Source organism: Barbus barbus (genome assembly GCF_936440315.1).
Source record: "Barbus barbus genome assembly, chromosome: 11".
In the NCBI taxonomy this organism is placed as follows: domain Eukaryota; kingdom Metazoa; phylum Chordata; class Actinopteri; order Cypriniformes; family Cyprinidae; genus Barbus; species Barbus barbus.
In genome coordinates this window covers 4,238,299-4,264,681 of record NC_136739.1, presented here as the reverse complement: position 1 = coordinate 4,264,681, position 26,383 = coordinate 4,238,299, and the positions used below count along the sequence as shown (strand labels likewise).

The following is a 26,383-nucleotide window of genomic DNA, read 5'->3' as shown; positions in this document are numbered from 1 at the left end:
GCGCTGATGACACGGCTCAGTCATTTAGCTACTCAGTAGGAAAGAAAATGATTATATTTCACAACAAACTGCAGCTTTAAATCTAAATATCTTCAGGGTGTCCTGGTTCCCAGAAAACGCCGCCACCACACCAAATCTAGGACACACAACAAAAGAAAGAAACATAAAATCTGGTGCAAATTTTTCATCTAGTTTCTCTCATCAAAGAGCAAACCAAACACATATTTGTGCTTTTCTGTTTGAAGCCGCAGCAGGATCTCATCATGTTACTTCATATTACTGTCCCAGTCACTCTAGGAGAACTGAACCACTGCTTATGTAAGAGAGTTAAACCAGAGTATGTGGGTAACCAGGGGTGCCAGCAGCTCATGTGCTGGGTGTCTTACATAAGACTGAGCCAAACACACACACGCGCGCACACCACAGCACTGACCTGAATATAGACAGAAGAGAAGGAAAGGAGAAATGGCACATATGATTCAAAGACAGAGAAAGGAGCTGAAGAAGGAAAGGCAGAATGGAAGAAAGTGATGGTCAAATGTGACTTACAAAATTCAAGGGTGAATCTCAAGAACATGTATCGGTCATATTTTACCTCATAATCATAATTACAAAATATGTTGTATAAAAAATGAAGGATTATTATGGACTATTAAGGCCATTTGCACTGATCGCAATAGATTTATGAATGCTGGAATTTTAACTTAAAATGGTCTTATATATTATTATATAGTAATATATTTTCCAATAACCTAGTGAATTAAACACCTTTTTAATGAATGGTACATCTCATTTGTCTGAAACTTAATGGATGCAAAAGATATGATTACTTTCAAAGAAATTAATCAGTGTAAAAACAGTTGTTGAATTATAACTATTAACAAAAGACTCAACACAGCAATAATGCAGCGCCCTGCACATGATATAGTAGAAAAACAAGAAGACATTGTGGCCATCAATTAAGAATATACTCCCACAACTTATTAATTCAAGGCCATGTTTCATTAAATTGTTCCCTCATTTTAGGTCAGTCACGGCCATGTAGTATTAATTTGTTTTCTTTAGGTAAATTGCACTAAAACAAGGTAACAAATTAGTTCAACATGACCACGGCTGACCTAAAACAAGGGACTAAATTAATAAGGTAATTAAACAAGTGAACAAATTAAGTTACTGAACCTATATGTTTGCATGATTTTTTCCCTAAACAAGCAAAGCACAAATCATTTGCACAGTGTCTTCTTTTTTTCTCTATACGATACAATATGATTGGATGCGACACATGCAAGATTATTTAGTATACACACACAAATATAAATACATACTTGGATTTTAATTTAACTTTAAATGTTTTACAAAACATTTAGATGAAATCTGGACCCTCAGCTGACACGTTTTTGTGAGATTCACCCAAGAAGTCATCTCAGAACTAATGACTGTGACAGAGAGAGAGTGAAAAGAGAAACTGCACATCACTGAAATACAAACTGAGTCTGTGAGAGAAACAGACGGAGAGTAGGAAAGGGAGGAGGGTGATTGAGAAATGCTGCAGAGATAGAGCTGTGTGAAGAGCAAACACCCCAAGTGACGCATCCGCGTGTGTTTGTGCTTTGTGTGACGCAGTCGGTTAAAGCCCTGTGTTTTCTCTGAATGGGATATCTGGCTGTGGAAAGCTGATCAATGGACAGAATGTATTTAGGGTAACGGTGTCTAATTTAGGTCACATCCCAGCGCAGGCTCGATAAGCTAAAAATACTACAGCTCGTGTAAAGTTTGTTCTGGCTGGACTGGTCATGATTGCAGCGGAGTCATGTGGTGTATTATCGTCATTGTATGCGTTCATGTGCACAATGTGATGCGTTAATGGAGGACAGTGAAGTCACACTGAGTACAGACTTAATGCCAGTGCTGAAACATCTGTCACAGCAGACTGAGGGAAGCCTATGTGCATGACCAAACGGCACATTAAAAAGCATTGTTTATTTCTATTGTTGAATATTCCAAGCATTGCTGAATGTTTTTATAATCAAACAATTCACGTTAAATCCAATGTTTAATTTTCTCTTAAAGGTGGGGTATGCGTTTTTTCAAAAACGCTTTAGAAAACTGAGTCTGACCATGCAACAAAACAAACTTGTAGCCAATCAGCAGTAAGGGGCGTGTCTACTCATGATGCAGAGGAGAGAGCGCTCATTAGTGCTCATGATGGACATTAGCCGAGCCGAGCGACGATAGAAAGATAGAGATGTCAGATAAAAAACACCGACACCCCTAGTGGAGTGAGCACACAACCTGAGCGGGCAGGGTACACCTTGTGTTTCATAGTGATGGCATCCACTATCCAGTGGGCCATCCTCTGCTTGGAGACAGCCTTCCCCTTCTGCTTTCCTCCGTAACAGACAAAGAGCTGTTCTGAGGTCCTGAAGTTCCTCTGAGTTCTATCCACGTACTGTCGCAGTGCGTGCACAGGACAGAGCAAAGCTAGGGCTGGGTCTGCCTCCTCCAGGGGCAGCGGCTTGCAGGTTCAATACCTGGTCCCTGAAGGGAGTGGTAGGAACCTTGGGCACATAGTCGAGCCGGGGCCTCAGTGTTGCACTGGAGTCAGTCGACCCAAACTCAAGGTACGACTCGTCGACCGAAAGTGCCAGCAGGTCCCCCACCCTCTTGATCGAGACCAACACAGTCAGGAGTAGTGTTTTCAAAGAGAGAAACTTCACCCCGACTGACTGCAACGGCTCAAATCCCAAGATGGTAGGGAGGGAGGCCTAGGAGGATTTAACCTCCTGGCCCCCCTAAGAAACCTGACGACCAGATCGTGCTTCCCCACTGATCTCCCCTCTATGGGGCCGTGGAGGGGGGGATAGCTGCAACGTAAACCTTAAGGGTGGAGGGGGACAGCCTACGCTCCAACCCTCGCTGCAGGAAGGACAGCACGGCTCTGATCAAACATCTCCAGGGGTCCTCACTTTGAGAGGAACACCATTCGACGAACAGGTTCCACTTCAGCGCATAGGCCCGTCTTGTGGACTGTGCTCGTGCTGAAGCGATAGTGAGAACTACCTCCTGGGGTAGATCACCTAGAACCTCCGCGTCCCATCCAGGGACCACATGTGGAGTTTCCACAGGTCCAGACGCAGGTGCCAGAGTGTGCCCCGTCTCTGAGAAAGCAGATCCTTCCTCAGAGGAATCGGCCAGGGAGGGGCTGTCGTGAGGAGCATGAGTTCTGGGAACCAGGTCCTGTTGGGCCAATATGGAGCCACTAACAGGACCTGCTCCTCGTCCTCCCTGATCTTGCACAGTGTCTGTGCTAGCAGGCTCACTGGGGGGAACGCATATTTGCGCAGGCCCTGGGGCCAGCTGTGTGCCAGTGCATCCGTGCCGAGCATTGCCTCGAATAGGGAGTAGAACCACTGGCAGTGGGTGGTTTCTGGAGATGCAAACAGGTCCAACTGAGAAACTCCGAACCGTCCCCAAATCAGCTGAACCGCCTGGGGATGGACTCCAGGGGCACTCCTGCCCGAAGGAACGAGGGATCTGACCACGGGCTGAAGGTTTTTCAGCAGGCCGGTGTAATCTGAACCCGGTGAGTACCGCATTTCCACGCCCACCTCGGGATTTGACCATGGAGCCAGTGCTGAAGCGGTCTCATATGGAGCAGACAGAGCGGAACTATCGCCACAGCTGCAGCCATATGCCCCAGGAGCCTCTGAAAGAGTCGCCAGAAAACGACCACACCCAGAAACGCACAGGTGATAAGACATCGCGTGAAGACGCGATCACCCGTGTTGCTCTTTTAGAGAAATTGCTTTAGTGCTGAAGCACGCAGGGGAGCTGGCCACCATAAAATTTAATATTTTATTAAATATTATTATACAAACAAATATATTTATTAAAACTAATTATGAAAAAGTTACTTAAATATAAATAAACAATTCATAATTAAAATGTATTAGCAAAAATATTTATTTACATGCAAAAAAAGCAAACAAATAAATAAAAAGAATAAAAATTACATGTTTCTAAAAAAAAATTATTTATTTAAATCAAACAGGCAAATGCATATTTTATTACAATACTTTATAAATAAAGATGTTAAAAATGTAATTTGTGCCAATAGGCTGTGAAGGTTCCACTGGTGTATTTAGGTACCTTGTTCAGTTCCACATATTTCTTGGCGTCTCTGGCAGGATTTAGCGTAGTGCTCTTGTTAAGCAACGTGCCTTTGGGCCCATGGAGCTTCAGTCGCTGGTGGTGGGGAATCAATGAGCCCGTCTGAGTCAGCTTACACTGGAACATGTGATGGATGAGCACGTTCTCACTTGCTGCTCAGGGGGGAAAAGAGAGATGGAGAGAGAAAATAAACACAAGGCTACACACGTTTGGAGCTTAATTACGACAGGAGCCAGAGCTAATTGTCTCCCCTCATTTACCCCATCCCCCACGAACACCCTCACAAACAACATAACAGCACCCCATTCAAATCTCTACGTGTACATACGCTCCTGCCTCATGTTGACCTCTGACCTGCTTAACGTCGGAAGAGGAGGAGGTGTATAGAGTGTGAATGCTAAAACGTGCATGAAATGCTCTGCAGCAGGTACAAATGTTAAGATCACAGTTCACATGTCCTCAACAATGGGGAGTAACTTTTTAAGTAGTGACACTACTAACTAACCACATAAGTAAATTATTTTGAACACTATTCATTTTGTCTTACATACAATGCGCTTTACATGAAGCGCACAAAAGATTTGACTCACTGATTTTAACAGTATAAAGTTAGAATGTTGTGAAGCTACCAACTTATATGCTAATAAGCAGAGCACAAACAAATATTGGATAAAATAATCCATTTATAATTACACTAAATTATGTTTAACAGTACTTTAAGGTGTAGTGTTACAACCTGTTCTATTACTCAACATTTATCAAAATGTTCAACACCTTAGGTGGATATTTTTCACTCAAGGCAATGCATTGTGGGAATGCATTTATCGCCAAAAATACCTGATAAGAAAGTATTTTAAAATGCAGGCTTTTTGTAGCATTTTGGTGTCAGAAATGCATTTATAAGTAGATCAAAAGGTTTTGGAAAAGTAAAAAAAGTAAAAAAAAAATAAAAATAAAAAGGTGCTACAGTTATGTTTTTGTTTTTTTTAATATATTTTTGGTTGTTTTAAAATTTATATTCATCAAAGAATCCTGAAAAAAAAATGCATCATGGTATTATAATGATTTTTGATGGATCAAGTGACACTGAAGACTGGACTAATGACTCCTGAAAATTCAGTTTTGACGTCCCAGGAATTTTATATTAAAATGACATTTTAATATATTAAAATAGAAAAGTGTTATTTAAAATTGTAATAATTTTTTCACAATATTACAGTTTTTACTGTATTTTTGATCAAATAAATGAAGCCTTGGTGAGCATAAAGAAAGATCTTTTATTTATTATTATTATTATTATTTTAAAATCTTGCAAACCCCAAACCTTTGTGTTGTAGTGAATGAATAAGTAATCTCCTGTAATTTCCTTTTCTTATATTACAGTAACAATAACTATAGTAACTAAGCTATTTTGATGGGAGCTACCATTACCATGGTGAGTTTTTTGACCATATAGAGGAAGACTAGAACACAAAACTCCCCAATCCTTACTTTTCATAACAAACAAGATGTTTTGGGGAAGAACACCCTTGTTCTTGTCCAGTGAGCCGGTCAGGTTATAGGTCACCTGCAATAGAGGACACACAAACACACATCAGTCCAGCGCTAATAATAGCCCTCACTCTCAGCATGACATAGTGCATTGACTATGGGTTTGTGTTTGTTTGTAAGGCTCCGGCTGAGCACATGACTGTGAACTCAGCATGTGCTTGTGTGAACTTGCAGTTTCCTGTAACCCACCTTGCCGGCATAGTGAGTGACGGTAAATGATGGCCCCTGGTCTTTGGGTGGGGGGTTTCCGTTGCCATCCTTGGTCGTGAGGGAGATGGCGTCCAAACCGGAGGAATCCAGCTGTATCTGCAGTCGCTTATAAAGGTTGACTTCACATGGCCTGAGGGACTGACTCTCCTCATCAATGATACACAGCACACCCTGAGGCTTCTGTAACACACACACAGTTACACTGAAGGCTTTAGCTACAAAATAAGGAAGTAATAATGTACAGTAAGATGGTCAATTCCACAAAATAAACTGGGCAAACTAGGCCCTCATTTTAGTCAGAACTGGTTTGTTTTATGATAATAACCAGCTAAGAGTACATTTTACAGCTACTTAAAACTAAATGATTATTTAAACTATGCTATTATGTGAGAAGACTTGAAACTAACACAGCTATGTAGGAAACCTGTTGGACAACAGTCAATAAAATCATTCAGTCATTTCTATAATTATATTTTTAATAAAATTTGCACACTCCAAGACATAGAACTGCACTAGTATGAAAGAAAAAAAACAGAACAAAACAAACAAATAGTGTTGCACACAAACAAAAACTGCAGCAGACTTGGTGGGGCTATTTATAAAGGAGGTCATAAAACCCATTCAAATGTACACAGAATAATATAGTCAAAACATGCCTCTGTGTGTACAATGCTGTGTCAATTGATCTTGACCAAAGGGAGAAGTCATTTTGCAACTCATAAAATGGTCACATCTGACAAACGGCTAATAGAGTCATAGTCTAAAAGATGGGCTTTATCACATCTTTGCGACACCTAAGGGAATTCAACACGCCGGATGTGTGTTAGCCTTTATAAAACAGTCAGCGAGGACATCTGTTATTGAGTCAGTAAATGAAGAGACGGGAATTAAAGAGGCAACAGAGGGACTCTTGTACAGGGTCAACAGCCTCAGGGTGGGAAAAAAGCTTTCCAACTTCTTTCCTCTCCCTCCCGCCACATCTCTCAGAAAGCCGCTCCGACTGCGTACCTGGAAGAAGTAGTCCAGCACCGCTGTCTGGTTACCGAGGGAGCGTAGCGTCTCCATGGCAACCCCCTCCTGCAGACATTCCTGCTGCTCCTGCTGGAAGAGCACGTCTGCGGTGAACTGCATGATCCGCTCATTCACCATGTTCACGCACAGCTACAGACACAAAAACACAAAAGCCTTTGTTAAGCCACAGCACAGGGACATTCTGCTTATTAACAGAATACACTTTCTCTGATGCACTGATCAATCAGTTTATTTTCCACGTTCACGTTTCATGTATATGACTTTTCAGGAAGCAAGTATGTGTTTTATCTGGCAAAATAAATCATACACTTATGAGGTATGTTTCAACGTTCCACATATTTTCCAAACAATAGCTTTATAACAGGCAGCTTTATCTGCACACAAAGAGCTGGCATGTATGTTAATGACCTCTTAACGAACATGGCAGCAATAAGCATTCAACTTTAACCCCTCGCACCTATTCACTCACTGTTCCACACGCTTCGTTAAGCGGGTTTATTCCAGGAATTCATCCTAACAGCCCAGTAACTGGACTCATTTAAATCATTTATCACCGTAATCCTGCCGAGACGAAAGTTAAAAACAAGGAACCCTAATGAAAGGGATTCTAAAAAGCCAAAGCAGGAACCACAGTGGGAATCCATACAAGGTATATAGGAAGTGCTCAACACTACAGAAGAGGCCACAGAAGCTTTTCCATGTGGACACAAGGTACAATTTCTGATGGAGTAGAAAGAGTAGATGGCTTTTTCCCAAACAAAAGAATTCAACTTCAAACCATCTAACTGTTGGTTTCTCAGAAGCACTTAGGTCATACAGTATATGATGGAGCTGTTTTGATAATGCCGATCAAAAGCTAAGTCCATCGGAGGGAAGTATACAGCACGGTTGTATCAACATAGGCGTCTTCCAAGTTTAATGTGGCAACATGCACTGGATGAAGTACAGACGGCAGCGGTGGAAGCAATGGAGAGGAAAGAAAACAAGCATTTTACAAAAGCTGGGTGCACCTCATCAACTTCTCATCATGAGGTTTCACAGCGCTACAGGATGCTATAGGGAAGACTGCCCAAGCACTGACACAATTCAGCACACATCATGAGCGAAAAAGATCAGAGCTGAGATGAAGAGCTTGGAGAAAAAGGGAGAATTCCAGAGCACTGAGCAAAAAAGTCCATCCATGGAGAAAAGATCTCAAATGTGGGACACTAGAATTTGGAGCCATTCTGAAAGAAGCCTTCTTAACAATGCAAGACAACACTTACCCAGAGATGATACAACATTGTCTTTATAAATCACATAAGTGTAGGGAGGCAGAGAGTTTGCAACATTAACTATACAAAAGCATACAAAAAAATCAGCATTTTCTGCACATTGGGGTGTCTAAGGGGCCGTTCAAACATAATGTGTTGTTGTGTCTAATATCGTGAGACACAGCACTCAGGAATAGTGAGGATCTAGAGACGCGCTTTTGAGACGTGATGTAATAGCGGAAATAGCCAAAACGCGGAATAGATGCACAACTTGCCCCGTTCTCTTCAGATTGGTCCAGTGTTTTGGAACTGACATTGATAACCAACACTGCGTGGAAAAGTATATTTTTTTTTAACTTGACAGTTTTAAAAATGCGGCACTCATGTGCGAGATGGTGTAAAAGATGCCAAATGCGAGCGCAACAGTCATACACATCCATCTAAAGTGTTTACATAGAAAAACAATGGAAAAGTAGTGCATTGGAACGGAAAATCACGTTCTGTGTGAACGGCCCCTGACATTTCCTGCTCTACACGCAACTGAGAAACGTTTGCTCACCAGCATGGGAGTTTTTGGACACCACAATCAAAAATGGCAAGTGAACTTTTCATGCGTGCACGTAGAGCATCTTGCTTTCGCCTGTTGTCTGCTCTGGCATGATTTTATTCAGCAGTAGTCGCTACAAACTGTCTTCTATGGGTTTTTTTTTTTCTTTTCCACACACACAAACACAAACAAACACACACAAACCTACCCACCTACCTCTCAAAAGTTGTCCAGATGACTATCTGTCACAGAAAGAACAGATCCACACACAAATAAAGGCCCTCGTCTTGACTGATGGGGACAGACCTTTAAAAATATTCTTGCACAAAATGTCTGCCATATTCAGTTTGACATTAATTGTCTATTAACATAAATACTGGTTTAAAGGTATGTTCACACCAAGATGAATGTTCAGTCTGAAATTTTGATGCAAAAGACATTTTAATTTGGATGAATGGCTGTTAATGTGCCTGTTCAGCACTGTGCATAAATCTAACGAGCCAGTAAGATTGTGTGCTTTTGGTCACATGGCTAGAGCTGTTATGGCCTATGCTGGTTTGCTAGTCATGACCAGCTGGCCATCAAGCAAAACCAGACAGAACCAGCAAATCAACTTTCAGGCTGGTTTAAGCAATTTTGTTTTTTCAGCAGGAGCTCCCATGTACAGTAGATCCCCACCTGGTTTAGCAGTTGGAAGTAGATGACCAGCTCATATACAAATCATTACTCCACAGTGGCCCTAATTTACCTCATGCTTCCCCCTATAGAGTCTATGACAACAATGACATTTGTTGATGCCAAATCCAGGCCAATGGTTCATGGGTCAAACCCGACTCTGCACAGAGACTCCTTTGTGTCTGGTGCCAAGGGTTCAGCTGAGGAGAAAACACCCCCCTCACACGTCAACCTCATCTCGTCCTGTACAAAAACACAGCTCGCACAGTAGACGTGGCTACTGAGGATTCTGGGCAGGGGGTGGCGGTGCACACATGTGGCGTCTTAGCCTTCAGACGGACATTTGTCTCTCTCCAAAACACTAAAATAACACAACTCGGGGTCTTGATAGCAGCTGCTTCATTTCATGCTACTCTTCAGACTTTGGGGGAAAAATTAATGTATATAATGTATGTGGCACATCCATGCGTCTGGGTCTGGCTCCAGGCTACTTTGAAGAATGCACTAATGCTTTCACAACAATTCAAACAAAGTTGAATTGTCACCCAGTTTAGCCTCTCTGGGACGTATCTGGAGTCAAACATATAAGCTTTGTACAAAAACCTAGAAAGCTGCCTTTCTGACTGTCTTCTAAATCAGTATCCCAATTGAAATGAAACGTAATATGTTAGTACCAATAGCTGCTTTAATAGTCAGTTTTAAACTATTATTCAGAGTTTTTCACATTGAATGAATTAACCATTTTTTATAATCTATAGACAGTATACATACAGTGCTGCAGTAATCCGTCCTAAAACCTGTAAATCAGATCTAATTTGAGAATTTCTGGTTCCATCATCCTGAAGACAATGGGTATATTGAATGGGTTACTGGTTAAATGACTGAAATAAGGCCTTTGGTCAACACACAATATTTTCACATTTCTACGACATCAGTAATATCCCACCCATGCCATGGGACGTTAAATGTCATCATGCCAACTTTTCTAGGACAATCTGGCACTTCTGAATCAGAGCTTGTAAGTATGTAGGGCCCTATGATTTCCACAATGTGGAAAATGCGGACAGAATTGTGGAATCCAGTCATAAAAACGGAATTCTGTATAACGTGGATGTAATGTAATGATAGTACTACTACTAATGATAAAATTATTATTAGCAACATTTACCAGAAAAAAATATTTACCAGAAAGATGTAAACACAGTATTTAAAAAAAAAAAATGAAAAAAAAAAATTAGTTTTTTTTTTTTTTTCTAAAATCAATTAATTAAAGATGCTTTTGATTATTAATATTTAATGGAAATATTACAATGGAATCAATAAAATTTATGGAAAACAGAATTTTATATTAAAATATAAATATAATAAAAACAATAATAAAAAATAATAAAATAAATAATAAAAAAAGTATTACATAGGGCCTTAAAAATAATTAAATTTGAAAAATACACTGCTGTTTAATATTGTAAGTTTAATTTGGAAAAAAATTAAACGTAATGTGGGATAAAATTAAATGGATCTCATGGAACACATATGCACTGTATGTATTATTATTTGTTATTGACTGTTCAAATGCAGAGCTTAGAGTAATGTATATTGTTTGCTGTCCTTACCATCACAAGCGCAGATATGGATTTTGGTTTATAACCATAGAATCCTCTGTTCTCCGCATATAACTGGTGGCAAAAAGACGACAAACATAGATGCACTGTGTGTTCTGTTTCACACTAGATGCTCAAGAAGAGCTGAAGCAGCATGCATCCATTGTGCTTTACTGGCAGTGTCACATGCAGCTTACCACACTGATACATTCTGCTCAAGTCGCGCTTGCAAAGTCGGTTCGGATCGATTGGCTTGGTCATCTGCATTTTCAGAATGTGACTCGGGCTCGAACTGATATGGTGAAACATTATTAACTGTCGTTTTAATTGCTTTGGAAGCTGAAACTCCATTATGTTAAGGGGTGTTACATTTCCGACACACGGTTGAGATGTTCAGCCAATCACAACGCACTGGGTCAGCTGGCCAATCAGAGCACAGTGCACTTTCCAAAAGAAGGAGCTTTGCAGAAATCAACGCGTTTTAGAAAAACTTCATTTTTGTCACAAAGCATCTTTTCTGCAGTTATCCAAAAGCCAATGGAACAATCCTATTGGGTAATTGTCGAGGAAACCAGGGTGATGCTAGTATCTGGATTGACATGCAAAATGATGTCATCCTGGCAGCACTCTATTGTCTGCTGCTTTGAATTTTTGAGTTTGATGCAATGTATTCTTGGCTAAGTTTTAGAACAGCCTACACATCGGAAGCGCATTTATGATGCCTTAAAAAAACAGTCTACACAGCCAGCTCACTCAGTTTTGAAACAGAGCTATAAAGTCAGCATGAGCAGAGTCAGAAAAAACACCTGTCTTGCTTGGAATGAAATGCCTTTGTGGTGGAAAAAACCCAGCAGAAGAGCATCCCGTGTGTCGTTAAGTCTAAAAAAAGTCATAGCCCAAGGCAGGAATATACTGTGGGATTTGCTTTCCCCTGTACGGGAAACAGGATTATGAGCACAATGCCTTGATTCCCACTGGTATGTGGCTCTGTGGCATATCCACATCAAACCTAGTGCACACCAGTAGATGGTTTAGGAGGCCCACAGTCCACAATGAGAAGGTGAAGAGTAGTTTGTGTTCTTCAGAGCCAGATGTAAAGCTGAATAGTCTGCACTTAAAGACCCTTTCAAAAGGTCACAGATCAGATGTTAAAAGTGTAATTATCATTGTCCTCATTATATCTGTGCTGTCTCCCCTTACCTGTTCATAACCATTGTGTTGGAATTCCTCAAAGCCAAAGATGTCCAGGATGCTTATCTCAAGGGCAGGATCTCTGTCAAAACAGACAGGAACATATTTCAGGATTGTAGAGGGGTCGGAGTACTACAAACTTTGATTAGTGATCTGAAGCCAACAATATGTCTTGAACCATAACTTAAGTGCAAGATTTTCTAGTGTAAAAAGTAGAGTGAAAAAAATAAATACGTAAAGGTCACTGACAAGAAAAAAAAAAGGAAAGAAAAAAAAGTGCATGCAGGTTTTTCTAAGAAATAAAATGTTATGTCAAGACAATTGTTACACCGCGTCTACACCAGAAGCACAAGACATCACTGGAAGTGTTTAAGCTGTCTGACATGTCAGAACGTTCTTTAACATGGACCAATCAGCTGTCAAAATAAAAATAATAAAAATAACTATTTTTAATAATTTCTCCTTAAAAGACTCATAGTGAAAAATGCACATTATTCATAAACAAAATGATGACCGACAACTACACATAATACATGCCAAAGCTAAGTTTTAAGTCACAATATGCGACTGTATTTTATAATAGTGTGCTGGTGTGACCATCCTGGTGGAAATGATCATGCCCTCAAAGACCCGTAATGAACATATACACATCAATAAGCATTAGCCTATTCCAAAACAGCTTCCGCTGAACTGCTGACCAGGACACAACAGGTCAAGCCTGCTTTGGCCAGTTATTGATCACATATCAGACCTTCATTTCTTTGCAATAGTAAACTTTTCATAAATAGATGACAATGGATTTTGATTGTATGGCTGTCTCATTATTTCTTCAGTTGAATCCATATAGTCAGTGTTCAGAGTTAAAGGTTTGTTAGTTCACCTTCAGTTGCTGGTCCCCATTGACTTCCATAGCATATATAAAAAAATTAAATAAATAACAATATGCAAGTCAATGGGGACCAGCGACTCAAGGTGAACTGTCCTAGTTAACACCTGATGAGAGCTAAAAGTTAGTACGAATTGCCAAAACATTACAATACTTGCATTATGAATGTATCAAGTGTATGCACACATCCATTCAAAACTTTGGGGTTAGTAAGATTATGTCTCAAAAATGCAGTCAAAACAGCAATGTTGTGAAACAATTAACAAAGGCCCATTATGTGTTTTTTTTTGAGTAAGGCATGCAAAATAACGTTGAATGATGAGTCACTGGGACTGTTTATGTGTGAATACAAACACAATTAAGAGTTCCTTGGACATTTTTGGAAATTTCTCAAACCTCATTTTTTGTTTTGCGTCTGCGTATATATATATATATTTTTTTCTGGGGGAAAAAAAAAAAAAGTAAAAATAGTAATATTGTGGAACAATTTAAAATAACTATTTAATATATTATAAAATATAATTAATTCCTGTGATGACAAAGCAGGATTTGTGGAATGTTTACAGTATAGTATAGACATTATAAATGTGTTTGTAACTTTTGATTAATAAAATTATTCAGAATGATGCTGAAAAGAATAGTGATTTCTTTCAAATGAGGTATAGTATAAAGTTGTCCGAATTAAGTCCTTAGCAAAGTATATCACTAATCAAAAATTAAGTTTGGATATATTTTAGATAGGACATTTACAAAATATCTTCAAGGAACATGATGATTTTTTGGCATAAAAGAAAAATCGATAATTGTGACCCATACGATGTATTGTTGGCTATTACTATAAATATACCTGTGCTACTCATGACTGGTTTTGTGGTCCAGGGTAACACACACACACACACACACACACATATATATATGGGTTCCCGTTAGTGAATCTGCAAGTTTCTAATTGTTTGTCAAAGGGTACATTCGTATGTCTGCAAAGGTGAATATATGCTCACTCTGTGTTTTTCTGGAGGATAGTGAGGCATGTGAAATCGTGTGGAATGATGAGTCACTGTGACTGTTTATGTGTGAATGCACACATACTTGGAGTTCCATGGAAATTTCAGTTTTAGCCGCGAGATACCGTTCTCATAATGCAATAACAGCAGAGGAGGTGTGTCTTCCTGCTCATACGCTACTGGCTCTGTCACTTACCGTCAGGTGCTCTATAGCAGATGTCTCACATACAATGTTAACTATTCCAAAACTTCAGCTTGTTTTGACTGATGTTTATCACAGAAGGTCTCTGAGAAGGACTTGGCGCTTGTTTCTACTAGTAACAGCTGAGTATGTTCTGTGAGCAGCTGAGACACACAATCCATACACATCAATAGCTGGTAACCATGTACTTTGTAACAATTAAGGAACAATGTTTGAACTAAGTTCTTCCAATAACAATCTCCTTTATTCAGGTCTCTCATTCACACTGAGACAAAGGAAAACATTTCAACATAAAAGCATGGATCTAAGCTCACGTTCACGCTCACACACATGTCTGCAACTTACCCTGTGCTATCTTCATGGCCTTGGAGGTAAAAGTTAATGCTATTGATCAGGAAGCTGAAGAGTCGTCCGTATAAAGCTTTGGCCAAGAGGTCTCTGTGATGGTTGGACATTTCGACTGTGTGACGCCTTGTTATGACATCACCTGAAGCAGAGAGCAAGCAGTTAGTGACCTTTGCCATTATCTTTTATCCTCAAAGACTAGCATAGATGGTCATACGTGTGCTTCGGATGTTGGTCATCACCATGCATAAGTATATACTAGGGATGCACCAATATATAAGCCAATAATCTGAAAATGGGTTAAATGCAGAGCACAAATTCCGAGTATGGGTCACCATACTTGGCCGTATGTCACGTGACACGTCACTTTCACTTTCATATCTGAAAATAGCAGCTGAGCATAATAGTTTGAGCTCTGTTGTTAATTTGAACCTGTAATATTATAGTAATGTACTGTGTATAGTTTACATCATTAATAGAGAGAGATTTACTATCCTTATCAGCAGATGTCGTTCTGATTAATCAATATCGAATCGAATCAGTATCAGCAGAGAAATGTAGTATCATTGCATCCCTAGTATACACGTATGTATGTGTCTGTCTGTTTGTTTGATTATATAATAACTTTATCACTTTTAAAGCTCAGCAGCCATGGTCACAATCCATTTTGGGATATGGAAAGAGCCTTTGTAAGTCACACAAGTTGAATTCCATCAGAAGAAGTTGAGCATTTTAATTTGTGTGGTAAATTATTACTTTTTCTAGCAAGGTCAACCAGCTTCACCATCTGCTGTCCCATCAATAAACCATCACCGAACCAGCATTAACTGGATCAGCATCTAAATGCAAGCTGATCCTTTCAGTAAAAAACATCCAGTGACTGCTCAAAACAACAGGGGCACATAGCAAAGAGGAAAACAAACTGGAGACAGTGTGTCACATTTTGACTGATATACGCCGCACGTGGGAGGCTGAAAAACAAGCGGGCCATTGTCGGTGGTGCTGGCTGAGGGGACACGGCACATGCTAAAGCGGAGGACACACAGCGCCTGGACTCTGATGATGTGACCTTTGAAGATGTCAGACACTGAATCACCGCTTTCGCTATGCCATTCATGTCCGGCCACAGTGCGTCAACATCCATATGCACACCGTCCATCAATGACCTGTGATTGTCGCATATCAGCATTTAATTCATCCTCTGCATATATTACACTACACAAGTGTGGCATTGTAAGGATGGCATTTCCTTCTGAATTGTTTACTTGTTTATGAAACACAATAACTAAAACTACAAATCATCACAAGACTAGTCCATCCAAAAATTAAAACTTAACATTTACTCTCCTTCATGTCTTCCCAAAGCTGTACGACTTACTTGAAATGACTTCTTTAGAGTTTCCTTGAAGAAAGAACATACTGCTTGTTCTTTTCCATAAGCACTATTAGAAGTCTTATAATATGCATTTATTTTTACCTTACTTCCTCAACAACTCCCAAACGATTCGCTCAACGATAAATTTTTCCAAGCCTCTCCTTTGCGTGATGCTTATCTGCGGTGATTGGTCCAATTGGTCTTATTTCCACTTCATCATGCCTGTAATGCCTGATAAAGCAGTGCTACCGGGGAAACCGCTATTTTTGCACCAAAAGCATCACCCAGTGGCAAAGAATTAATTTCCATTTTCATTCAGACCAATGCGAAAACACCAACAATATGCTAATGTTAGCAATATGCTAAAGTTTCATGTTGACGTTCATTTTAAAAACGACTCGTTTCAGTGATTCAGAGTCGACGCTTTCTTTTGAGAGACAATAACTTTATACACGGTGCATTTTCAGATTTAAAACTCGGCAGGATGTTTTCATTCACTTAGAGCTGTGTTACACACTGCATGAAAGGTCATTTTCAAAAATCCATCATAGGGGCACTTTAAGAACCAGTCATTCAGAACGTTTTTACAAATTAGACCAATTAATTCTCTAAAACGATTTTAATGGAAATAGATATGACTTATTTTGAGATTTTAAGATAATAAGAACATTAAAATATTGATATTTTCATCATTCAAAGTTAACATATAGATTCAGAAGACTTGGAAAATAGTGCACAAGTGATATGGTTCAGTTTTATATTACTTCAGTGTATTTTTTGACATTTTTTGTAGAGTAAATGATGACAAAGTGTATTTTTTTGGGTGAACTTTCACTTTAAAAGAGAGGCATGGATGCATGACAAAGCGAATGAGACTGAGAGAGAGAGAAATCACAGACAGACAGAAGACAATGCCAAGTGTGCTTGTAAATTTCGGCAATAGGTCGGTGTGTCCTCGACAGCTGAATTAGATTAAAATCCAGACATCATGTGATTCATACATACTCCACACTTGTTACATAATGGCACAAAATGTGACACAGTCTAGACTTTGCAAAATAACTCCCTGTTTATGTCTGGGTATTTTGAATGAGAAGGCAGTTATCCAATTGAGTCAAATTGAGCCAAATTGGGCTCAAATGCTTGAGGCCGAATGCTTGAGGGCGCTTTCATTGATGAGTTTGTGACTGGGCAAAGGCCAGTACATCTCAATGATCGGTGTCAGCAGATTTACTCCATGTACGGTGTTATGCTAAACAAGATGACTTTAATTGACAGCATTTAGTCTGTGTTTTGATTGATACCGATACGTGACATACGTGTAAACTGAAGGTTGTACCTTTGAAACACTGCACATCAGAGGTGAGGGCAGAGCCGAGATCCTCAGAGCTCACCTGTAACATCCCAGCCACTACAGGAAAAAAAATTAAATAAATATCAGACACATTTTTATGATTACAACCAGTTACAAAGCTACATTCTGATTGGATTAGCCACATTTGAAGTCATTAATAATAAAATAAAATAAAATAAAATAAAATAATAAAATAAAATATATTGTACTTATTGAAATAAAAATCAGCTCAGAAGCACCCCTGCCTGGTCTGCCGTTTTGGGAAAAAAAAAACAAAAAAACATTAAGCATAGCAACTATATAACAGCATATAATAAAATAAGACAAAATGATAAAAACAATAATAACACATAACAAAATAAAATAATAATAAATGTTTCTTGAACAGAGTAACGCCTCCTGAAAAATCAGCTTTACATGACAGGAATAAATTACATTTTACAATATATTCAAACAGAAAACAGTTATTTTAATTTGTGATATTATGCAATATTACTGTTTTCACTGTATTTTTGATCAAATAATTCAGCTTAACTGACCATAAGAGACTTCTTTCAAAAATCTAATATTTTAATGGTGCTGTATATTAATTCTTATAAATAATTAAAATCACAAACACTTATGAATTTGTACAACCTTGCATGACGCAAACAGCACACTAACCAAAGTCTCATCCAATCAGACGTCAACATAACATGTTGTAACACATACACAGTCCTGCTTTCAACTCCAGGCCTCCCATTTACTTCCTATTATGCACTTATATTACTGTTTGCATTTGGCACCTAGTGTACTGTCATTTCTGTGTATGAGTGTGTTTGGGTGGAGTGTACCCTTAAGTGTATAATAGGGCTTGTTTATATGTGATCTCACGTATCCACAACGACGGGAACCTCATACGGATGTGAATGTCTCAGTTTGTGTATTTGCGCGTGCTGATGTCACTTGTTTACCCAGGCTCAGTATTGTGTGTGTCATTATGTAACGCGGAGGGCAGTGAGTGGCCGTTCTGTTCCGCCTTGCTGCTCTGCAGGGCTTAAGGAAACAGTGCATGTGTGTGGCTAAAAAGGACAATTAGTACAAAATTGTATGACAGAGTGTGTATGTGTGTTTATTAGAGTGGTAGAGAGAGTTTTCCATTGCATGCTGAGTGATTCTGCTATTAGGCCATGGTAGAACTGATGTAAACAACTCAGGATGGTGTGTGACACAGTTCTTGCTGCGTAGTCACCCGCCCACTTTCCCCTTCTATCCATCAGGCCTCCCAGTGGAGCAGATCGGCCCCTGCTGGCCTCGTGGCACAGCTGCACGACTGACCTCTATCCAGCAGCTGCAAGTCGGACACAAACGCAGTGTCAGCGTCTGTCAGGGCGGTGAAGCGCACATCTCCCAAGTGCAGCATCGCAGAGAGGACCACAAACAAATTCTCCACCTCCTGCGAGAGAAACAAACAAAGTGCTTAGAGTCTTGCAGACTTATAAAGGCAGAAAACCTTCAGAGAAACATGGTCGATAACACAGCTCAGTACAGTTATATATTTGGGCTGGGTCCACAATTACAGAATCAAATTCAATTTTCATTTCGTTTGTTTGGAGTGCTACAGTATTTTGCTACTTTTTAACCACTTTTGACAACACTGAGATGACCTGCTGCTGCTCTCCTGTTCTATCTCTACATACAGAAATGAGGTGTAGAATGTGGATTGTAGAAAAAGGATGCGTAAGTCTGGTGAAAGTTCCAGAACATCTAACATGGCTTACAGCACCTATAAGTGACCAACACAAAAATACAAGGAACAAAATCAACTTTTTTTTTTTACCAGATTTATTATTTTTTTTTTTTTTTTGTTATTATTACTTTTTATGTACAGTATGTATGTATGTATGTATGTATGAATGTATGAATGTATGAATGAATGAATGAATGAATGTATGTATTTATTTTTTGGAAAAACATACAGAATCAGAATTTTAAATCTTAAATCAGAATATAATTAATATAAAAAATACAAATAAAAAAGAGCTGTCAATTATAGCATTAAATATGGAGGGTGAATACTGAATATTGTGTTGGACATTATGAGACCTTAAAAGTTGAAAAAGCTTGAGAACCGCTGTTCCATGTGCAATAGAATGAGATGAGCAAGATATACATGCAGCAGTGTGAGAGACAGTGTGTTGTGTTAATGTGTGTGAGGGTCACTGAGGGTCGTGCTGCACTGATGGGATGAGAGAACAATCCTCCTTTAATGAAGCAGATTTACAGGCTCCTGGTAGGATTAGAACACAGTGTCTGGCTGGAGGTCAGGTGTGTGTATGTGTAAGAGTGCGAATGTGTGCGTTTGAACCAAACACATGACTCAGAACACTGTGTTAACTCTGATATTACACACTCTACTGTAACAAAATGTCCATGTATTACCATAAGGGCGTGCATGTGTTTGTGCAAACATATATATATGATACATTTTGTACAGTAGAGTCATAGCTAGTGTTCCATTCTGAACCTAACCATAACAGCATAACACACACAGGTTGACAGGTTAGTGTGGCCTCAGGCTGAATGGCAGTCTGAGTAGTGTGTTTTTATAGTCTCCACACATACTGTAATGACTTATAATGTGTAAACCTACATAAATCAGAACAACACGTCTGAAGCGCCTGCCAAAGCCAGAGGCATACCTGCTCTATGTCTCTGTACATGTGAACCAGAACGTCTTTGCTTACTTAAGACGAGACAGCTCAGATTCTACTGAGGCTATAAAGTAATGTCTGAATCAGGGTTATTACCCTTAAAAAAAAAACAACAAAAAAAACATTTGTGCTAAACATAACTTAAACTATATATGAAGAGTTTATTTGCAAAAACAGATAACTCAGTTTTTATTTTGTTAGTTAGCTGTATTTTTTATTTATTATTATTTAATCAGTTTCATCCCTCTATCTGATGTGAGCATAAGTATTGGAACAGTTGCCTCACGGGTCTTTCTAAATGATCAGCTGTGTCCTGTTGCATTAATTCTTCAGATATTAAAAGCAGGGAATGTGTCGTATCAGTTATATCCATTACTTCTGTATTCTGAATCTTGCATTCGATGATGACACACACAAACCAGGATGAAGATGAGGGAGCTGACTTTGAGAGAAAAGCAAGTAATTTGGATGCTAAAAGAAAAGAGGAAGCCAGTTAGAGCTATAGCAAAAACAAAGAGCATGGAGAAATCAAGAGTTTGGAAACCACCAGCGACACCAGCAACCGACAACGACCTGATCGGCTGAGAAAACAACAGTAGTTGATGACAGACAAATCATAAAAGCTGTGAAAATGAACTAAACAACGGTAAAATCACCAACAACTTCCAGAAATCTGGGGTGATTCTCTGACAATCTACTGTCCTCAGGAGACTTTGACACAGAATTACAGATGCTACACAGCAAGATGCAAACCTCTGACCAGCACCAAAAATAGAAAGGCAAGATTAGAGTTTGCAAAAAAGCACAAAGGTGAGCCAGATGTGTTTTGGAACTCTGTTTATGGGCCGATGAGTCAAAGATGAACCTTTATCTAAGTGATGGGAAACTTAGATAGATGTGGAGAGAAAAAAAGGGAAATGTAAATGATCCCAAGCATACAGCCTCATCTGTAAAGCATGGTGGAGGTGGTATCATGGCATGGGCATGCATGGCTGTTTCTGGAACAACTTTCACTGATGACCTCTCAACTTTACTGATGACTTAATGTATGATGACAGTAGCAGAATGAATTTGGAAGGGTACAGAACCATCTTGCCTACCAATATTCAAGAAAATGCCACCAGATTCATTGGGAAGTGCTTCATATTGCATCAGGACAATGACCCAAAACACCCTGTCAGTTCAGTCAAGGAATTTGAAATGGAAAGTCTTAGATTGCCCTGATTGAACATGAATTTCACCAGCTGAAGAGGAGAGTAAAGGCAGAAACTCCCCAAAACAAGCACAATTGGAATTGTCTGCATTAAAGGCTGGGAAAAGTATTTCAAAGGATGAGACCAAGAGTCTGGTGATGTCTATGGGTCCCAGACTCACTGCTGTGATTGTGCGAAAGGGATCTGCAACTAAATAATAGCTTTTAATCTTTTATATCTGCCTTATGTTCAACCGTCCCAATACTTATGCTCACATCAATGAGTGGGATGAACTCTAAAAGTGCTGTTCTTTTTATTTGGTAAAACATGTATGTGTTGAAACGGCTAATAATAAAATGTGACATTCTGTAGTTTTGTCTCATATTCATCTTTTAATCATATTTGCAAATGTCTTGACTCCACAGCCAACAGAGCAATTTTGTCTGTACTGTTCCAATACTTATGGAGGGCACTGTGTGTGTATATATATATTATTTTTTAAGACTTATTATTTATAAGACTTTAAATGCATCTAAATTTACATTTTTACTCAAGTTTTATTTCCAGGTTTAAATTAAACTTTGAATCCTACATTCTCGTGTGGTCTCTGATTTTTAGACTTCATTGTATTTCTCTCTCACACACACTTTCACACAGAGCCTTATGAAACCTAAGTGTGCATGTGTGGTTGCATCTTCGCGTGTGTGTGTGAGGACGCCTGTGTTATTGAACATGTGTGTACCAGTCTGTTGAAGCCAAGGGCACGCAGAGCCTGTTTAAGGGCCGAGAGCTTGTCTCTGCTCTGAGGACACGTGGTAGCTACAGCTGGAGTTTCACTGGGAGCCGCTGTGCTCATACACCTGAAAACAAACAAACAAACACAGAGGAGACATGATTAGTGTTATTTAAAATTAGAGACGATTTAGACTTTACGTTGCCAGTGGATTCTGGATGTGAGTATTTGGTCTGTGCCTTTAAGAGTGCTAAGTAAAGTTCTGATGTTCTAAGTGTCACTGACATAATCACAAATTCAAGTCAAAGAAAGGTGAATGTTACATTTTTAATGACAACCTTCCATTTACCCCTATGCAAGATTTGCTGAGGACACTTGGGGTCACAGAGAGTTCAGAGTAAAACAAGTTTAAAACTGGCATCTGACATCATCCAGTTATGAAAAATCCTGATGAATATCAAAGGCTGGAACTGCATCAATCTGACAATGAAAATCCAATGCATTAAATGCTGAATTTAATAATCACCAGTCAATTAACATGTCTTATATTATTATTTTGTCTCATAGTGTTCATGTCTCATAGCACCCTTTACTACAGTGTAAATCATATAGAGACAGATAAATATGAAAAAAAATTAAAAACTGAAAAACTAATGACAACCTACTTTTCAAGTTGGTTTGCTATGTAAGCTCTTGGTAAGTCCATTATTTTCATTTATTTGTGCAAATTTAAAGGAATATTTTACTTATTAAAATTGCCTTATTTTGAAACACTTATTGGCAATTTGTTAATAAAAAAAAAAAAAACATATATATATATATATATATATATATATATATATATATATATATAATTAAATTAAATTAAATAAACCCTCATTGACAATGTTTGTGAACTAAACAAAAATCCCTACTGTAAAATAGTTTAAAAATAGTAAAATATTATTATTATTTTTTTTTTTATGACTACAGGCTATGATTTTATAAGGGAGGTCTTTGAAATTAGGTGAAATACAGAATGATATAACATGCTTATTAACATTGGTTGTATTACCTGTGGGCTAGGACATTGTTTAGATATAGATTAATCTTCTCCTCTGCTGAAAGCCCCTCGGCCATCAGGTAGAAGATGTTAAAGTTCTGTTGATGCGGTGGGGTGCAGATGACCCTCGACTTCTCCAACATGTAAGCGTACAAACGACCTAAAACACAAACCCAGTAAAGCCCTAAACACACTGCACAATTTCCGGCTGTCCCAGACGAAAGATTGGCATTGTGAAACAATCTTGGCGATTTCTGTGATCATGGCTCCTAATCGGTGGTGCTGTGTCGTACAGTGAGAGAGGTTCAAAGATAGCCTGCGATACAGCATGATCATCACACGGTGTGTTTGCTGGTACGACCCATGTTTACTGACCAACCAATAAAAATGAGACATGAAATCAACGCGGCATGGCACTAAAACATAAAACTGTTTACCTCAAGCTCTTATCCCTTCCGCTTTCGCCGTTTCCTATTTTTTTCAGCACACATAAAAAATACAACTGCTAAAGTGTGATTTATCATGATTTTTGTTTACCACTAGCACATGCTGATGACGTTTTATTCTTCTGTAGTAACATGCGTCGTAGCGTACAAGTCAATTTGTGTCATCATCGTCCAGTCTACACACACATCATAGCCAAGTTTATTAGATTGTTGCACAGTGTGACATGCAATGATCTTATAGGATTGCTAAAATTGTGCAGTGTGTTTTGGGCTTAAGAGAAGAGTTGTGGAGACATTAGTAGAGCAATGTCTCCCTCTAGATGTGAAGGATGATAGAGCAGAAGTCCTCTCAGATAGCATATCACATAAATGCATAAGTACATTTTCTATTTCTACACATTTAGTATATTAGAGCAACACTATGAATAATCAGTGAAAACAGGAGCAGTGTAGCTACCTCTGAGTAGAGTCTTTCTCTTCTCACAGTACTGCAGTGAGATCAGCTTGATGAAACGGCTTGCTGAGGAGTTCATCTGAGTCTTAGCATGACCGAAAGCTTCCAAGATCACATTCACCTGCAAACATGACGTGATTACCAAACAGTGACAGAGATTCCCATGTGGACTCTTTCTCCTTAGTGAGCATGTACCCAAGTGAGCAGCCTACCTAGACAGCATTTTAAAAGAATCGACAGACAGTAAAGAACAAAAATAAATAAAATTTCCCCCACACAGTTATAATGGCAGTACACTATCGCCGATGCCACGCCAGGCCTGTGGCTGGAACTTTATTTATTTATTTGTAATATTAACATTTTGGAAAATGAAATGGATGTTGTAAAAAGAGTAATATTATAATTTAAAATGATTTATAAATTATTTTTTTTAATATACTATTGTTCAAATTTTGGGTTAAGGTGTATACAAGTACGGAAGTAAGTCAATATATTTACATTTTACATTCACATTTAATAATTTAGCAGACACTTTTATCCAAACAAAATAGCAACGATATAAGTGTTGTGACAATTCCCAGTTAGTGTAATGCAGTACACGCATAAATAATACATAAATAATATTGCTCATTAAACTTTTTATTCAAAGAATCTCTACAAACATGTATTTCAGTTGCTATTATTATTATTAAGCAGCAGCAAAAACAGTTTTCAACATCGATAAGAACCATTGTCAATAGTAGAGCACTAATTATAACTCAGTAGCAAATCAGCATATTAAAATGATTTCTGAAGAATCATGAAATGAAGAAATGAAATGAAGAATCATGTAACACTGAAAACTGTAGTAATGATGCTGAAAATGTAGCTTTACCATCACAAAAATAAAAGAACATACATTCTATTTATATAAATGACATTTTATTGAAATTATCGAAAATATATTTTACATTGTAATAACATTTTTTAAAAAATTATGAATAAAAACCTTAATTATTTCAAACCTTTAACCGGCAGTACTTACACTGCAGCTGTTTATTTAAACAGTTGGCGGCTCACTACACTATAGGACAACTACTCAGGGCATTTAGCATTTGTCTCCACCAGGTGGCGATAAGCCACCATTGATAAAATATGCTCATTTAGAGACAGAGAGGCTGATGTGTGTTCTTCTACCTCTAGTGTTGAGAGCACACACACAACCACACAGAGAGAGAGGAAGAGATATGTCTTCGTGTGTAATAATAAATTCACCCGTTGCTCCCGGCCAGTAAACGGCTCTAGTGGTTTCAGTATGTGGATATGTCTTTAGCTAACAAGAAATGGCTCTTTCCTTGAGATTCAACCGTAAGCACAATCCGCCCGCCTCAGGCTTTTGGATAGTCAAAGCATCTAATTCTCTCATGAATGAGCGAATAACATCTGTTTGAGGCTACCATGAATCTGAAGGATAACCGGAGTAACTGAAAGCTCATAAACACCTCCAGGGGTTCATATAACAGAACACATAAGAAAAACCACATCCAAAACACACAATGAGTGCAAGAAACACAATCACTACATAGGAACTGCTCAACAACTATACATTTAAACTAATATTTGAAGCATAAACCAATCTCAATTCTATTAGATTTATTATTAATTATAAATCCAATTGTGCAGTATCTTACTGTTTATGTTTAATTATTTGTAAATGTAAAAAAAAAAAAAAAGATTTTATTTACTTAGCTATGTTTTATTTTATTTTTTTATGTATGTATGTACAGTATATATGGGGACTAGATGATTTTGATTACAAGAGTCAGAAGTATTTTATGTAAAATATGCTTACTGTCAGGCAGCAGAAGTATGTTGTGTGTGATGAACAGACAGACTTACGTGCTTCATTCGTGGCTCTAAAGCGAAGCCTTTGGGACTTGAGCGAGCAGCCAGGTGTTTGAGGATGTGCTTACAGGCCACAGACTTCCCAGAAGCACTCTCTCCACTAGACAGAGAGAGACAAACAAAAGAGAGAGAAAATAAAGGTGTGGATCGCAGTTTAATATAAAAAAAAATCATATGTTAAAGACAGCACAATATATATTACCATGACATAAAAGTACTTAACTACTAGAAATTACAGTGATTTTTCTGCATGTTTTCCCAAAGAAAATAGTAATATTGTGAAATATTATTACAACTGAAAATATTGTAAAATATTGGTTTGCATTTGAATATATTTGAACATGCTGGATCACAAAACCAGTCATAAGGGTCAATTTTCTGAAAATGAGATTTATAAATAAGCTTTCCATTGATGTATGGTTTGTTAGGATAGAACAATATTTGGCTGAGATACAACTATTTGAAAATCTGGAATCTAAGTATCAAAATATTGAGAAAATCACCTTTAAATTTGTCCAAATGAAGTCCTTAGCAATGCATAT

The 26,383-nt window shown here is 38.4% G+C and overlaps 1 protein-coding gene across 1 annotated transcript in view; it reads right to left on the bottom strand.

The window, feature by feature from the left end:
* Window positions 1–26,383, bottom strand: part of LOC306876884 (unconventional myosin-XVI-like) — a gene marked incomplete at both ends in the record, with an annotated part of 162,128 nt that overhangs the window by 57,693 nt on the left and 78,052 nt on the right. Inside the window, 12 exons of the mRNA XM_079428326.1 lie at window positions 4,150–4,322; window positions 5,662–5,737; window positions 5,911–6,111; window positions 6,940–7,092; window positions 12,240–12,312; window positions 14,668–14,809; window positions 17,382–17,453; window positions 18,714–18,831; window positions 22,025–22,142; window positions 23,070–23,217; window positions 23,961–24,078; window positions 25,836–25,941. Coding sequence (XP_079284452.1) covers window positions 4,150–4,322; window positions 5,662–5,737; window positions 5,911–6,111; window positions 6,940–7,092; window positions 12,240–12,312; window positions 14,668–14,809; window positions 17,382–17,453; window positions 18,714–18,831; window positions 22,025–22,142; window positions 23,070–23,217; window positions 23,961–24,078; window positions 25,836–25,941 — 1,498 coding nt within the window. The remainder of the gene's footprint in view (window positions 1–4,149; window positions 4,323–5,661; window positions 5,738–5,910; window positions 6,112–6,939; window positions 7,093–12,239; window positions 12,313–14,667; window positions 14,810–17,381; window positions 17,454–18,713; window positions 18,832–22,024; window positions 22,143–23,069; window positions 23,218–23,960; window positions 24,079–25,835; window positions 25,942–26,383) is intronic.